Consider the following 13,544-nt stretch of genomic DNA (forward strand, 5'->3'; position numbering starts at 1 on the left):
TACCTTTAAGGATGTGTTTGTGGGAGCAGAGTTCTTGGGTTTCTTGCATTTTGTGTTCTCATTTTGCGTGGTTATGCTGTAACGCGCCCTGTGATCTTCCAATGAATGGCAGCATTTGAAATTTAATTACAGTGGGACCTCGGGTTACAAACACCCCGGGTTACAGACTCCGCTAACCCGGAAGTAGTACCTCGGGTTAAGAACTTTACCTCAGGATGAGAACAGAAATTGCACGCCATCGGTGCGGCGGCAGCGGGAGGCCCCATTAGCTAAAGTGGTACCTCAGGTTAAGAACCGTTTCAGGTTAAGAACGGACCTCCGGAATGAATTAAGTTTGTAACCAGATGTGCCACTGCAATTAATATAATAGTAATAATAATAATAATAATAATAATAATAATAATAATAATAGAGCACCCTAATAATGAAAAGACAGTGATGGCTGCCAACCTTGGCTCCCAGTACATTTCTGTTGGTGCTGACTTTGAAAGCCCTAAACCAGTGGTCCTCAACCCCTGGGCCACGGACCGGTACCGGTCTGTGGATCAAATGGTACCGGGCTGCCCAAGGAACATTAAATTATTTCCATTTTATTTACTGTGGTGTATTTCTCTCGGGTTTGTGCGACATTCCATGGGCGAGAGGTTAACCGGGTGTAACTGTATTTTATTTTGAAGGCATGTTTAAATACAATTAAATTAAAATTATTAAATCAAAACAATCTAAAATATAAACAATTAACGTTCCCCCCCCCTCAGCGGGCCGTGGTAAAATTATCAAACGTTGACCGGTCCGCGGTGATGAAAAGATTGGGGAGCACAGCCCTAAATAGCCTCAGTCCAGTATACCTGAAGGAGTGTCTCCACCCCCATCATTCTGGCCAGACACTAAGGTCCAGCTCCGGGTGCCTTCTGTCGGTTCCCTCACTGCAAGAAGTGAAGCTACAGGGAACCAGGCAGAGGGCCTTCTCGGTGGTGGCGCCCGCCCTGTGGAATGCCCTCCCATCAGAGGTCTAGGGAATAAACAACTACCTAACATTCAGAAAATACCTGAAGGCAGCCCTGTTTAGGGAAGTTTTTAATCTGTGATATTTTAAATGTATTTTAATATTTGATGGAAGCCACCCAGAGTGGCCGGGGAAACCCAGTCAGATGGGCAGGGTACAAATAATAAATTTATTATTATTATTATTATTATATTATTATATTATTATTATTACTACTACAAAATAAAATAAAAAATTCCTTCCAGTAGCACCTTAGAGACCAACTAAGTTTGTTCTTGGTATGAGCTTTCGTGAGCATGCACACTTCTTCAGGTAATTATTATGATTATTACCTATACAGCTTTAAAAGAGGGTTAGGCAAATTCATGGAGGAGGAGACTTGGTGGCTACTTGAAGACTGCAATGCTTCTGAATCCCAGTTCTTGGAAGCCACAGAAGGGGGAAAGGTTGTTCTTGTGTTCGAATCCTGCTCCACAGTGGTCAGCCACAGTGAGAACAGGATGTTGGACTAGATATGCTGTTGGCCTGACCCAGCAGGCCTCTTCTTGCTTCTTAAGTTCTTACGAAAAGACAGCCTTCCTTCCCCTATGATGGATGCAGCTGGAGGGATTGCAGTGCTCGAGGAAATGGATGCTGCGCTCAGCAGCCAACGCCGTTCCTGTTCTTTGTCCGAACGTCTTCCGCTTGCTCTTAGATCCCCCCAAAGGCGTGAAAGTGTCCCTCAACCCATCCTCCAAGAACATCCGAGTGGGCGACCAGGCATCCCTGACATGCACCGTGGACAGCAGTAACCCCGAAGTCACCGCCTACAGGTGGTTCAAAGACGGCGTCTCCTGCGGAAGTGAGCCACTTAAAACCATCGGCAGCGCTGCCCGTGAGGATTACGGCCTGTACCACTGTGAGGCAGAAAACTCTGCGGGCACCGGGGTGGCCGAAGGGGTAACCCTCTATGTTTTCTGTGAGTACCAAGGAGAGGGACTTTGGTGTGTATCTGTGTAGGTGTTTATCCATTTCTGAGCCGGTTACATGCATCTTCATTGAAAGCAAAGAATTGTGGGAAACGTAGTTTGCACCTTAAAGAGCTACGGTTCCCAGAATCTCTTAACAAGGATTCTTTGCTTTAAGTGGTGCAGGTGTGATCTGGAACCAGGAGATTAAGCAGATGGTGTGCAAGTGGGCTCCATCCCATATGGCCTCTGCTTATTCTCTTGCTTATGTCTGAAATTATTTGGGAGTTTTGAATGGCACCCACGCAGATGGAGATCTGCATGTGGCTAAAGACAAATAAGCTGAATCTTACAAATCATTACAAATGTGCCACAAGGTTTAAGTAGAATCTGCCACACCAGCCTGTCGGTGTTTCAGACTACAACTTCCATCCGCCTCAGCCAGGATGGGCACTGGGCTGGGGTGATGAGAATTCGAGTCCCACAACATCTGGAGAACAGCAGGATGGGTAGCAATATTGTCCATTCACCATCCACAAACATCTATCCGATCGTCTCCAGTAATTCAGTGCTGTGGCAGATTTTAGTGTCTTGTAAGAGTGTGTGTGTGTGTGTGTGAGAGAGAGAGAGAGAGAGAGAGAGAGATGTTTATTCACCCATGATTTTCCATTTCCCCCATCAAATAGGACTGATTGGCATTTGTTGAGCCAAAACAGTGGAATGGGCTCCCTCAGGAGGTTGTGGACTGTCCTTCCTTGGAGATTTTTAAGCAGAGGTTGGATGGCCATCTGTCATGGTTGCAGTGGCGGAGGAAGCCGCTTGGTCACCCGGGGCGGCAAACAAGGGGCCTGCCGACGCGCGCGTGTGCCTTACGCAGCGGCGCATGCGCTGTGAAGGGTGCATGGCGCATGTGTGCCGCACCGCTGAGCAGGTTTGCGAGCAGGCTGTGGGGCAAGGCTGCCTCGCTCCGCGGCTTGCTTGGGGCCCGCCGGTGGGGCTCAGCTTGGGCGTCGCGGGGTGGGGTGGGGGGTGCGCTGAGTGTCACCCCCCCTCCATTGGAGCCCGGGGCGCACCGCCCCCACCTAGCTACACCACTGCATGGATGCTCTTGCTGAGTTTCTCTACATTGAGAGAAGAGGATGGTGGACTGAATGGGCCAATGGCCTGACTCAGCCTGTCTTATGTTCTTAGGACCATGGGGCATGGGGCATTTTATTGGTCTCCAATTGCTGAATGGAGAGGGGCGGTTTTTCGTTGCAATTGCAACTGAACCGCCATGATATGTTGTGAACTACCCCGAGATCCAGGGCTGTATACAAATTTAAATCAAATAATAATAATAATATAATAATATAATAATAATAATAATAAAACTTTATTGCAACTATAAGCTCATACATAAATAGACATGCAAATCATACCTGCCTTACAATCCATGCAAAAACAGCTAAAATAATGACATTAAAATAGAAATAATAACATAAAATTTTACAATCAGAAGAAATAAATATAAATTCAACCTATGATACTATCAGGAGTTATAAGCCCAAAAGGGTTGGAAAAGAACCATTAGGATTCCTGTAATAGGCCATTTCGCCTCTTATGGTTCAGAACCGAAGTCAGATACCTTGCCACTTGCAAGGTTACTGTTGGGTTAGAATCCTGGAGTAAAAGGGTAAGCTGGATGTCAACTGGAAGTCCAGAGAATTTTTGGACCAGTGGGCTCCAATTAAAAATAAATTAAGATGGAAGACTAAAACTTCCCCTCCCAATGCAGGAGTAGGCAGTGAGGACGGCCCATTCTGCAGACCTGACCTCCCTGCTGCAGCATCGCTGCCAAGTAGCTGAACCAAGTATGGGCAAACTTGGGTGTATAGGGACCGAGGACCAGGGGCAGAGGCTGCGCCTATGGAGCCGATACAGCACTCCCACGGGTGTGCCCAAACTGCCCCACCCCCAGACCACCCTGGCATGCAGCTGTGACCCTGCTGCTGGGAAGTCAAGTCGGTTTTGAGCTGTTCTTTCTTGGCAGTTGCTCCTCCCCACAGATGCTGTCACGGTACTGATTAAAAACCACCCCTTTCTTTTCTGTTAAGTAAATATGCTTGGCAGCAACACTTTTTGCCCAAAGATAGCCTTTGCCAATCTCCTGCCAGTTGGAAAACCTGGTGCGGTAGAGTTCTGGCTGTGGTTGATGGGAATTGTAGTCCCCAAAGATCTGGAGGGCACCTGGTTGGCTGGCAAAGATGGTTTCCTGTTTAGATTTTCTTCATTACTTTGGGTTGCACCAAACATGGCCTTTTGTCCTGTTCCTTGTGGTGGGAGGGGTCCTCTCCTGCTCCTGCAATTTGGCACCAAATTGGGAGGGGTGGCTGATACCCCAGAGGACAGGATCACACTTCAAAATGACCTTAACAGATTAGACAACTGGGCCAAAGCAAACAAGATGAATTTTAACAAGGAGAAATGTAAAGTACTACACTTGGGCAAAAAAAAATGAAAGGCACAAATACAGGATGGGTGACACCTGGCTTGAGAGCAGTACATGTGAAAAGGATCTAGGAGTCTTGGTAGACCACAAACTTGACATGAGTCAACAGTGTGATGCAGCAGCTAAAAAAGCCAATGCAATTCTGGGCTGCATCAATAGGAGTATAGCATCTAGATCAAGGGAAGTAATAGTGCCACTGTATTCCGCTCTGGGCAAACCTAACCTCGAATACTGTGTCCAGTTCTGGGCACCACAGTTCAAGAAGGATACGGACAAGCTGGAACGTGTCCAGAGGAGGGTAACCAAAATGGTCCAAGGCCTGGAAACGATGCCTTATGAGGAACGGCTTAGGGAGCTGGGTATGTTTAGCCTGGAGAAGAGAAGGTTAAGGGGTGATATGATAGCCATGTTCAAATATAAAAGGATGTCATATAGAAGAGGGTGAAAGGTTGTTTTCTGCTGCTCCAGAGAAGCGGACACGGGGCAATGGATTCAAACTACAAGAAAGAAGATTCCACCTAAACATTAGGAAGAACTTCCTGACAGTAAGAGCTGTTTGACAGTGGAATTTGCTGCCAAGGAGTGTGGTGGAGTCTCCTTCTTTGGAGGTCTTTAAGCGGAGGCTTGACAGCCATCTGTCAGGAATGCTTTGATGGTGTTTCCTGCTTGGCAGGGGGTTGGACTGGATGGCCCTTGTGGTCTCTTCCAACTCTAGGATTCTATGATTCTACCTAGACTCTCCCCAGGCAGACTGGGCTTGGAGGTGGAAGTGGAACCTTTTCCAAGATGGTTTGCATGAGGAACCAAACCAAATCCAGGGAAAAGGTTATTTAATCTGCCCAAATGACCTCATTTTGAATAGGACATGGTTAAATAGAGCGACAAAGCTCTTTGCTGTCCCTTGACTAGGCGTGTCACCCAGTAAAGGAGGGGAAGTGTGTGTTGGGGTCTCCTACTCACAAGTAGAATCTTCAACAGTGTGACCAGTGCCATTAATTCCGGGGTCATTCCATTTTCATTTATGATTTTCAATTTTATATATTTCAATAACTTCACAATCATTTCAACATTTCGAAACCCGACTCCCTCCCCCCTCGTTCTGCAGTTCCTTTTTTAAAATATATTTTCTGCATATTCCAAATTAACTTAACTTACTCATTTATTTGTCTGCTTTAAATATATACTCTTATAAAACCGCAGGTTGTATTGCCATATTCCGGGGTCATTCTAAGTATGGCATTACCGAAACTGTTTTTTCCTCACGGTTCCTTCTCCCTTAATATCCCAGCTGCTGTGCTGTCCATCAGCCCTTCTTCCAGTGTGAGGGAAGGAGAAACAGTCACGCTGACCTGCGACGTCCCTGGAGAAGACAAGCAGGAGATCCACTACAGCTGGTACAAGAATAACATCTGGATCAAGGAAGGCAGCGCCCGGATCCTGGTCTTCCATGAGGTTTCGGTGGTAGACACTGGCTATTACACCTGCAAGGTGCAGAATGACAAAGGGAGTGAGATGTCCCAAGCCATGGCCTGAGCGTCTTCTGTGAGTTTCCTGACATTTCCTCTTGCGTTTCATGTTCAGAGCACACTTCGTATCAGGGACAGGGAACCTGTGGTTTCTCAGGGGTTGCTGGATTCCAACCCACATTATCAGCCCCAGCCAGCATGGTTAATGGTCAGCAAATATGGGAGTTGTGTCTCAGCATCTGGGGGCATCTACAGATATATGTAAAGTAGACCTGAAGGAGTGTCTCCACCCCCATCGTTCAGCCCCAACACTGAGGTCCAGCTCCGAGGGCCTTCTGGCGGTTCCCTCCCTGCGAGAAGTGAGGTTACAGGGAACCGGGCAGAGGGCCTTCTTGGTGGTGGCGCCTTCCCATCAGATGTCAAGGAAATAAACAACTACCTGACTTTTAGAAGACATCTGAAAGCGGCCCTGTTTAGGGAAGCTTTTAATATTTGATTTTATCATGTTTTTTATATTCTGTTGGAAGCAGCCCAGAGTAGCTGGGGAGACCCAGCCAGATGAGCAGGGTATAATAGTAAAATATTATTATTATTATTATTATTATTATTATTATTATTATTATTCCCCACTCCTGCTGTATCTGAACCTTTCCAACAGTGGATAGGAGTGTTTTCAGCCTGTAGCAAAATCCCTGCATTAAATGAAACAGTTGCTTACAGATGTCCCCCTCCCATGAAAAAAACGGAACTGATTCACAAAACCATCAGGTTTTACTTGATTGGTTGCTGAACAAATTGGCTGAAATTCTATATGGATAGAAATAATAGTTCTGAAGCAATCAACATGCTGCCTTGCTTTAGTGTATCCTTTAATTTCTTTAAAAGATTCATTAAAAAAAAATTATTACATTCCTATCCCACCTTTCCTCCAAGGAGCTCAAGGTGGCGTCCCTGGTTCTCTTCCTCCCTATTTTATCCTCACGACGACGAACAGGGCCTTTTCTATAGTGGCTCCCACTGATGGAATGCTCTCCCCAGGGAGGGAGTAAAGTAGAAATTCACTCCTCATTTAAATGCAAACTTACCTAACTTGTACTTCCTGGGGAAATATGCAAACTGAAACGCAACTCTCCTTTGAAATTCTCACTTCCTTGAATTTTGCGGAGCAGCTCCCAACCAAAGTGCATACTTAGTAGAGAGTGTTCACAGCCATGCATATGTTAGTGGGAAAAAGACATACAAAAATGGCATTATGTTAGAGAAAATGGCATGCTAGGATATACGTGCTAGGAGAAATGCACACGCACCGTGCAATATTTTGCAAGCGCAATCACGGAAATGTGGAGAACTGAATTTCAGAAGGGAGAAAGAAACCCCGAGAGAAACCGAAAGCGGCCGATTTGTCCGTCCTAATTTGCAATCGCAGCGCTTCTGTTCAGTTGGAAGGAAGTCCCTTCTATGAACCTGGAAATGTACCTACTCCTAAGATGTGCATGCAATGATCTTGTTTCCCTGCACAGACCCTCCGAGGGCCCCCTCCCTCTCCTTGCTCCAGGAGACCCAAGAAGGGCATGGCCATCATCTACTGCACCGTCGACAGCAACCCCCAGTCTGCCCTCAGCCTTTTCCGGGACAAGCGGCTGATCGCGACCACCAGCTCGCACTCGGCTCCCAGCCAGCGGATCAGCATCAGCACCACACGCAACTCTTTGAAGCTGGAAATCCAGAGGGTCGTTCCAGAAGACGAGGGCGAATACCGGTGTGTGGCGTCCAACGCATATGGGAACGCCACCACTGCGAGATTCTTCGGTGCTCAGAGTAAGATTATGGCAGTGGGTGATGTGTGTGGCTGCCTCTGAAACTTCAGCTGGTGCAGAATTCGGCCGGCCAGGTTGCTCAAGTCGGTTTGAGCATATAATCCAATCCTGGCTGCCAGTTAGTTTCTGGGTCCAATTCAAAGTGCTGGTTTTGACCTGTGAAAGCTTAAGTGGCTCAGGGCTGCAATACCTCAAGGACCCTGCGATCATCCTCTGAGGCCCTTCTTTGGGTGTCTGCTCTGCGAAAGGTCCAGAGGGTGGCAGCACGAGAACAGGGCCTTTTCTGTAGTGGCTCCCCCAATGGTGGAATGCTCTCCCCAGGGAGGCTCACCTGGCGCCTTCGTTACATATCTTTAGGTGCCAGGAAAGAAACATTCTTCATCAACCAAGCCTTTTTGGCTCTTCAGCAATCTATGGCCTTGTAAATGTGTGGTGGGGTATTGTTCTTTATAAAGGTAAAGGGACCCCTGACCGTTAGGTCCAGTCACAGACGACTCTGGGGTTGCGGCACTCATCTTGCTTTACTGGCCGAGGGAGCCGGCATACAGCTTCCGGGTCATGTGGCCAGCATGACTAACCGCTTCTGGCGGACCAGAGCAGGCACGGAAACGCCGTTACCTTCCTGCCGGAGCGGTACCTATTTATCTACTTGCACTTTGACGTGCTTTCGAACTGCTAGGTGGGCAGGAGCCGGGACCGAGCAATGGGAGCTCACCCCATCGCGGGATTCGAACACACGACCTTTGATCGGCAAGCCCTAGGCTCAGTGGTTCAGACCACAGCGGCACCCGCATCCCTATTGTTCTTATATTGTTAGGTTATTCATTTTGTGTTTTTATATTGCAAAACATAGCATCTCCAGTTAGGCAGAGTAGAGTGAGGCCACCAGAGTCTGTTACAGCTCTCCCTGGCCGCAAAGTCCAGTGATTCGGCTCAGTATGAAACCACTTTGTATCTCCACTTGATTTGGGCTTGCCCTTCTAGCTTTGTTTGGTCAACACCACTCACCCAGTTGGGTCTGGTTCCTGCACAGCACGGGGGTTGGACTAGATGACCCTCGGGGTCCCTTCCAGCTCCACATGTCTATGATTCTATGATCAGCAGTCTCTGTTTGCTCTTCTCCCAGCTGCTAGGGTGGTGGCCAGCCCTTCCCAAGAGTTACCCGAAGGCGAGCGAGTTACCCTGACCTGCATGTCCGCCTTGGAGCCTGGAGATGGGTCCACGTACGCGTGGTACAAGAATGCCAAGTGGCTGCAGGAGGGGGTGGAGAGCTCCTTGGTCTTCCCAGCGTTGGCCAGCGGTGACGCAGGAACATTCCACTGCGTTGCTCGGAACGAGAAAGGGAGCAGCACATCGCCAGCCATCACCCTGCGCGTCTTGTGTGAGTAGCCGATCCGACCTATCTCGTAAACCGTGGCTGGAGCCATAGCGGTCTAGAAGCAGGGGTAGGGGACCCAAGGGCCACATTGCCTTATGGGAACCCTATAGGGCCCGCATGTCAATGGTGGGTGGGGCTAGAGGCAAAGGTGGGTGGAGCAATGATGTGACACTAGGAAAGGGTCATGGTTGATTCCTGCATTGCTGGGGGTTGGATGAGATGGGGGTCCTTATTCCACAATTCTATGATCCTATGGCCTGGGAAGCCTTCTGAGGACCATTGAGAGAGACATGGCAGGCAACATTTGGCCTGCAGGCCTGACGTTCCCTAAGCCCTGGTCTAGAGGGTCACAGACATCCATACAGGGTGGCCCAGAAGTAGGTACAGTATTTTCTGCTTAGAATCCACTTTCTTTGTTATTGATTCAAGTTCTCATCATTCACAATAATAGTAAAGAAAAATAATCCTTTTATTTATTAAAAGTATACCTACGTTTAGGCCACCCTGTATTCAACTGTTTACTCAGAGTTGTTGTTGTTCAGTCGTTCAGTTGTGTCCGACTCTTCGTGACCCCATGGACCAGAGCACGCCTATCCTTCACTGCCTCTCGCAGTTTGGGCCAAACGCATGCCAGTCACTTCGAGAACACTGTCCAGCCATCTCATCCTCTGTCGCCCCTTCTCCTTGTGCCCTCCAACATCAGGGTCTTTTCTAGGGAGTCTTCTCTTCTCATGAGGTGCCAAAGTACTGGAGCCTCAGCTTCAGGATCTGTCCTTCTAGTGAGCACTCAGGGCTGATTCTTGAGAATGGATAGGTTTGATCTTCTTGCAGTCCATGGGACTCTCAAGAGTCTCCTCCAGCACCATATTCAAAAGCATCACTTCTTCGGGCGATCAGCCTTCTTGTTGGTCCAGCTCTCACTTCCATACATTACTACTGGGAAAACCATAGCTTTAACTATACGGACCTTTGTCGGCAGGTGATGTCTTTGCTTTTTAAGATGCTGTCTAGGTTTGTCATGCTTTTCTCCCAAGAAGCAGGCGTCTTCTAATTCGTGACTGCTGTCACCATCTGCAGTGATCATGGAACCCAGAAAGTGAAATCTCTCACTGCCTCCATTTCTTCCCCTTCTATTTGCCAGGAGGTTACTCAGAGTAGACCCATTGAAATTAATGCACCTACGTTAGTGGTGGCTGTTAATTTTCACGGTCTACTCTGCGTAAACATTAGTGGAATACAACCCACTGTCTATGAGTCTAGGGTGTGGTTGGATTTCCTCTTCTATGGACCTCAGCGGTGGGGAGATGAATGTGTTTTTGGGAATTCTGGCTTTGAGGGTTCTCTCAGGTCCACGGCAACTTCAAAGTGACGTGGTTGCAGCTAGGTGTAGTGTAGGGAAGACCTTGTGAGGCTGGTGGTGATAGGTGAGAGTCTTGCAAAGCTCCTGTTCATTTCAGGTGCACTTGCACAAGAGAACGGAGGCAGAGAGCTTCTGAGCACCACCAATGTGGCTTGTGGCTATACCATGCTATACCATGGCCATGCCTTGTGCCTTTTAAGCCAGATAGCTCCAAGATGAAGAATAAATTTGCAACACCAGAAGCACAGCATCTTTTCATTATAGATACCCTTGACCGATCCCTCTTGGTGCCTCTGTTGGCAACCAATTCTTGTTTACCATTTCATTTGACCACAAACGTCTACAAGGCACATCTGGGAGGCTTCGGTATGAGCAGGAAAGTGTATACCAGGCATGTCCAACAGGTAGATCGTGATCTACCAGTAGATCACTGGACGTCTGCAGTGGATCACTGGTAGATCATTGGCTCCCCCCAAAGAAGCTGAACAACTGTGGCTCCCTAAAAAAGCTCAACATTTTACCTCCTCCCTGAAAAAACTCAACAACTTTGACCCGAACCCCCCCAAAATGGGCCTTCCTCCTTCCTAAACTGAACCCCCAAAAGGGGGTAGATCACTGCCAGTTTTTAACTCTGTGAGTGGATCTCAGTCTCTTGGGAGTTGGCCACCCCTGGTGTATACCTACGCTCAAATTCCGACAGAACATAATTTTGTTAAGTTTTCTGTTTTACAATTTTTAAATCGAAATCAGAGCAGGAGACCCCTGTTCTCCATGTGCCCCCCCCCCGAACATGTGTGCGCATGTGCCTTTCAGAGGCAAGGCTTGTCAGAGCATCAGGGGGTCTCAGCCTTGGAGGCCAAAGTGTAGTTTGGAGTGCTGGCTTTATTTTCAAAAGCTTTGGCTTCTCGTAGCATCAGATTCCATACGTGTATGTTTATTGTGTGAAGAGGTATTCCTTTTGCTGTTCCGAATGCGTCACCAACAAATTTCATGGAATGAACCCAAGTTACGGTAATACGAGAGAGGGAGGGCAGAAACCCTCCTCTACCTAGTTTCTCTGTAATGATAAACACCTTTATCATGTCCCCGCTAATGTCTTTTCCCTACACTTCCCCCTAAATTATGTGATTAGATGCCTCCCAGATCCGGTGACTTGTTTAAGTCATGCAACAGGGGTGCCCAATATGCAGTCCTAAGCCCAACTGGAGTGCATGTACGGAGGGGTTTATGTGAGTTTATGTGAAGAAGGGTTATGTGCATAAGTGAGAACACTCACTTAGTTGGTCGAGCCTGACACTTTAAAAAATAATTTTTTTAAAAAATTACATTTTCTGTTTTACAATTTCAAATACTCATTTTACACCCTTAAAATATCCATGACTTCCCTGCTTCTCTTTCCATGGTTCATTTTACATATCATAAATCCCTGCATCTTTACAGAAACTATACCATTCAAAACTTGTTTACCCTCTAGAATTTATCTTAATGCTGCCAGTGTTTTCAGCTGTACACAATTATTTCCCATATATTCAGTAAACCAATCTTCTTTAAACGTACCGTATTTTTCGCCCCATAGGGCGCACCGGACCATAGGGCGCACCTCGTTTTTAGAGGAGGAAACAAGAAAAAAAAATTTGGTTTTCCTACTCTAAAAGCCCTTTTTTGAGGATCAGCTAAAAGTTTTGCAGCTTTTTTGCAAAGGGAAAAGCCCTGTTTTTTTAGGATCAGCTAAAAGTTTTGCAGCTTTTTTGCAAAGGGAAAAACCCTGTTTTTTGAGAATCAGCTAAAAGTTTTGCACTTTTTTTGCAAAGGGGGAAAAAGCAAAGCTCCTTTTGCAAAGGGGGAAAAGCAAAGAGGAAAAGTTCTGTTTTTATGGGGTTCAACTCACATTTCTGCAGCTTCTAAAGGAAAGGGAGCCTTTTCTACAGTTTCCAGAAAGATAATCTAATCAGCCAGTCACATGTCGCTGGGGAAACAAACAACCTCCCTCTGCAGCACATTCAGCAAAGGAGGGCGGGGCTGAAAGGGAGCGGGACTCTCATCTCTCTCCCAATCTCTTGCTGATCAGCTGCTGAGCGGGATCCTTTCAACACCCCCTTTTCTCTTTGTAAAATAAAAAGCATGATCCTCTTTTGGCTCCTGGGGAATTCAGCTCCAGGGACCACCATTCACTCCATAAGACGCACAGATATTTCCCCTTACTTTTTAGGAGGAAAAAAGTGCGTCTTATGGAGCGAAAAATACGGTATGTTCTTCTTGTTCTCTTATTCTATATGTTAAGTCTGCGAGTTGTGCATATTCTGTCAACTTAAGTTGCCATTCTTCTTTGGTTGGGAATCTCACTCATTTTCCATTTTGAGGCTAACAAAAAACGGGCCGCAGTAGTAGCATACATAAATAACCTTTTTTTAAACCTGGGAATTTCAGTCTTGTGCTCAACTTGTGCTCACCTTTGTGCTCAAATTCCGCCTGTGGACCAGCTGGGCCACTGGCCTCATCCAGCAGACTCCCCTTACATTGTCCTAACGGATTGTTTCCCACTCCAAAGATCCGCCCAAGCAGCCTGTGCTGAGGTCCTTCCTGGAAACACGAGGAGGAAACCTCGGCGTCATCCAATGCACAGTTGACAGCGAACCAGCCTCCGAGATCGCTCTGCACAAGGGCGACACGCTCATCGGGTCCACCAGCATGGCCCACTCCTCCGCCGACCCAAGAGTGAGCGTGATCCAGTCGCACAACACACTGAAGGTGACCATCAAGGGCGTGAGGCTGGAAGATGAAGGAGAGTACCTGTGTTCTGCCCAGAACCGCTATGGGCAATCCACGGCCTCCATGGACTTCACGGCGGAAAGTAAGTCACAGACGTTTGAGAAGCTAGTGGTCCAGTTGTCAAAAACGTCCCCCCCAGAAATATGGAGGTTAGGCTTTATATTACATCCAGACCCTGATATTCCTTCCTTCCTACCTGCCATCCTTAAGTGGCAACAGTACCTTTGCCAGGGGCGTAGCAAGGGGGGGGCGGGGGGCAGGCCGCCCAGGGTTCCATAATGGAGGGGGTGACAAATTATCAAGGAACAAA

At 47.4% G+C, this 13,544-nt stretch overlaps 1 protein-coding gene across 1 annotated transcript in view; it reads left to right on the plus strand.

Annotated features, from left to right (window-relative positions):
• The window catches only part of SIGLEC1 (sialic acid binding Ig like lectin 1), a 47,469-nt gene that overhangs the window by 9,403 nt on the left and 24,522 nt on the right, over positions 1-13,544 (plus strand). Inside the window, 7 exon segments of the mRNA XM_033159599.1 lie at positions 1,701-1,964; positions 5,733-5,969; positions 5,972-5,986; positions 7,431-7,479; positions 7,481-7,728; positions 8,854-9,108; positions 13,014-13,316. Of these exon segments, the coding sequence (XP_033015490.1) occupies positions 1,701-1,964; positions 5,733-5,969; positions 5,972-5,986; positions 7,431-7,479; positions 7,481-7,728; positions 8,854-9,108; positions 13,014-13,316 (1,371 nt within the window).

This window comes from Lacerta agilis, chromosome 9, assembly GCF_009819535.1.
Source record: "Lacerta agilis isolate rLacAgi1 chromosome 9, rLacAgi1.pri, whole genome shotgun sequence".
NCBI lineage: Eukaryota > Metazoa > Chordata > Lepidosauria > Squamata > Lacertidae > Lacerta > Lacerta agilis.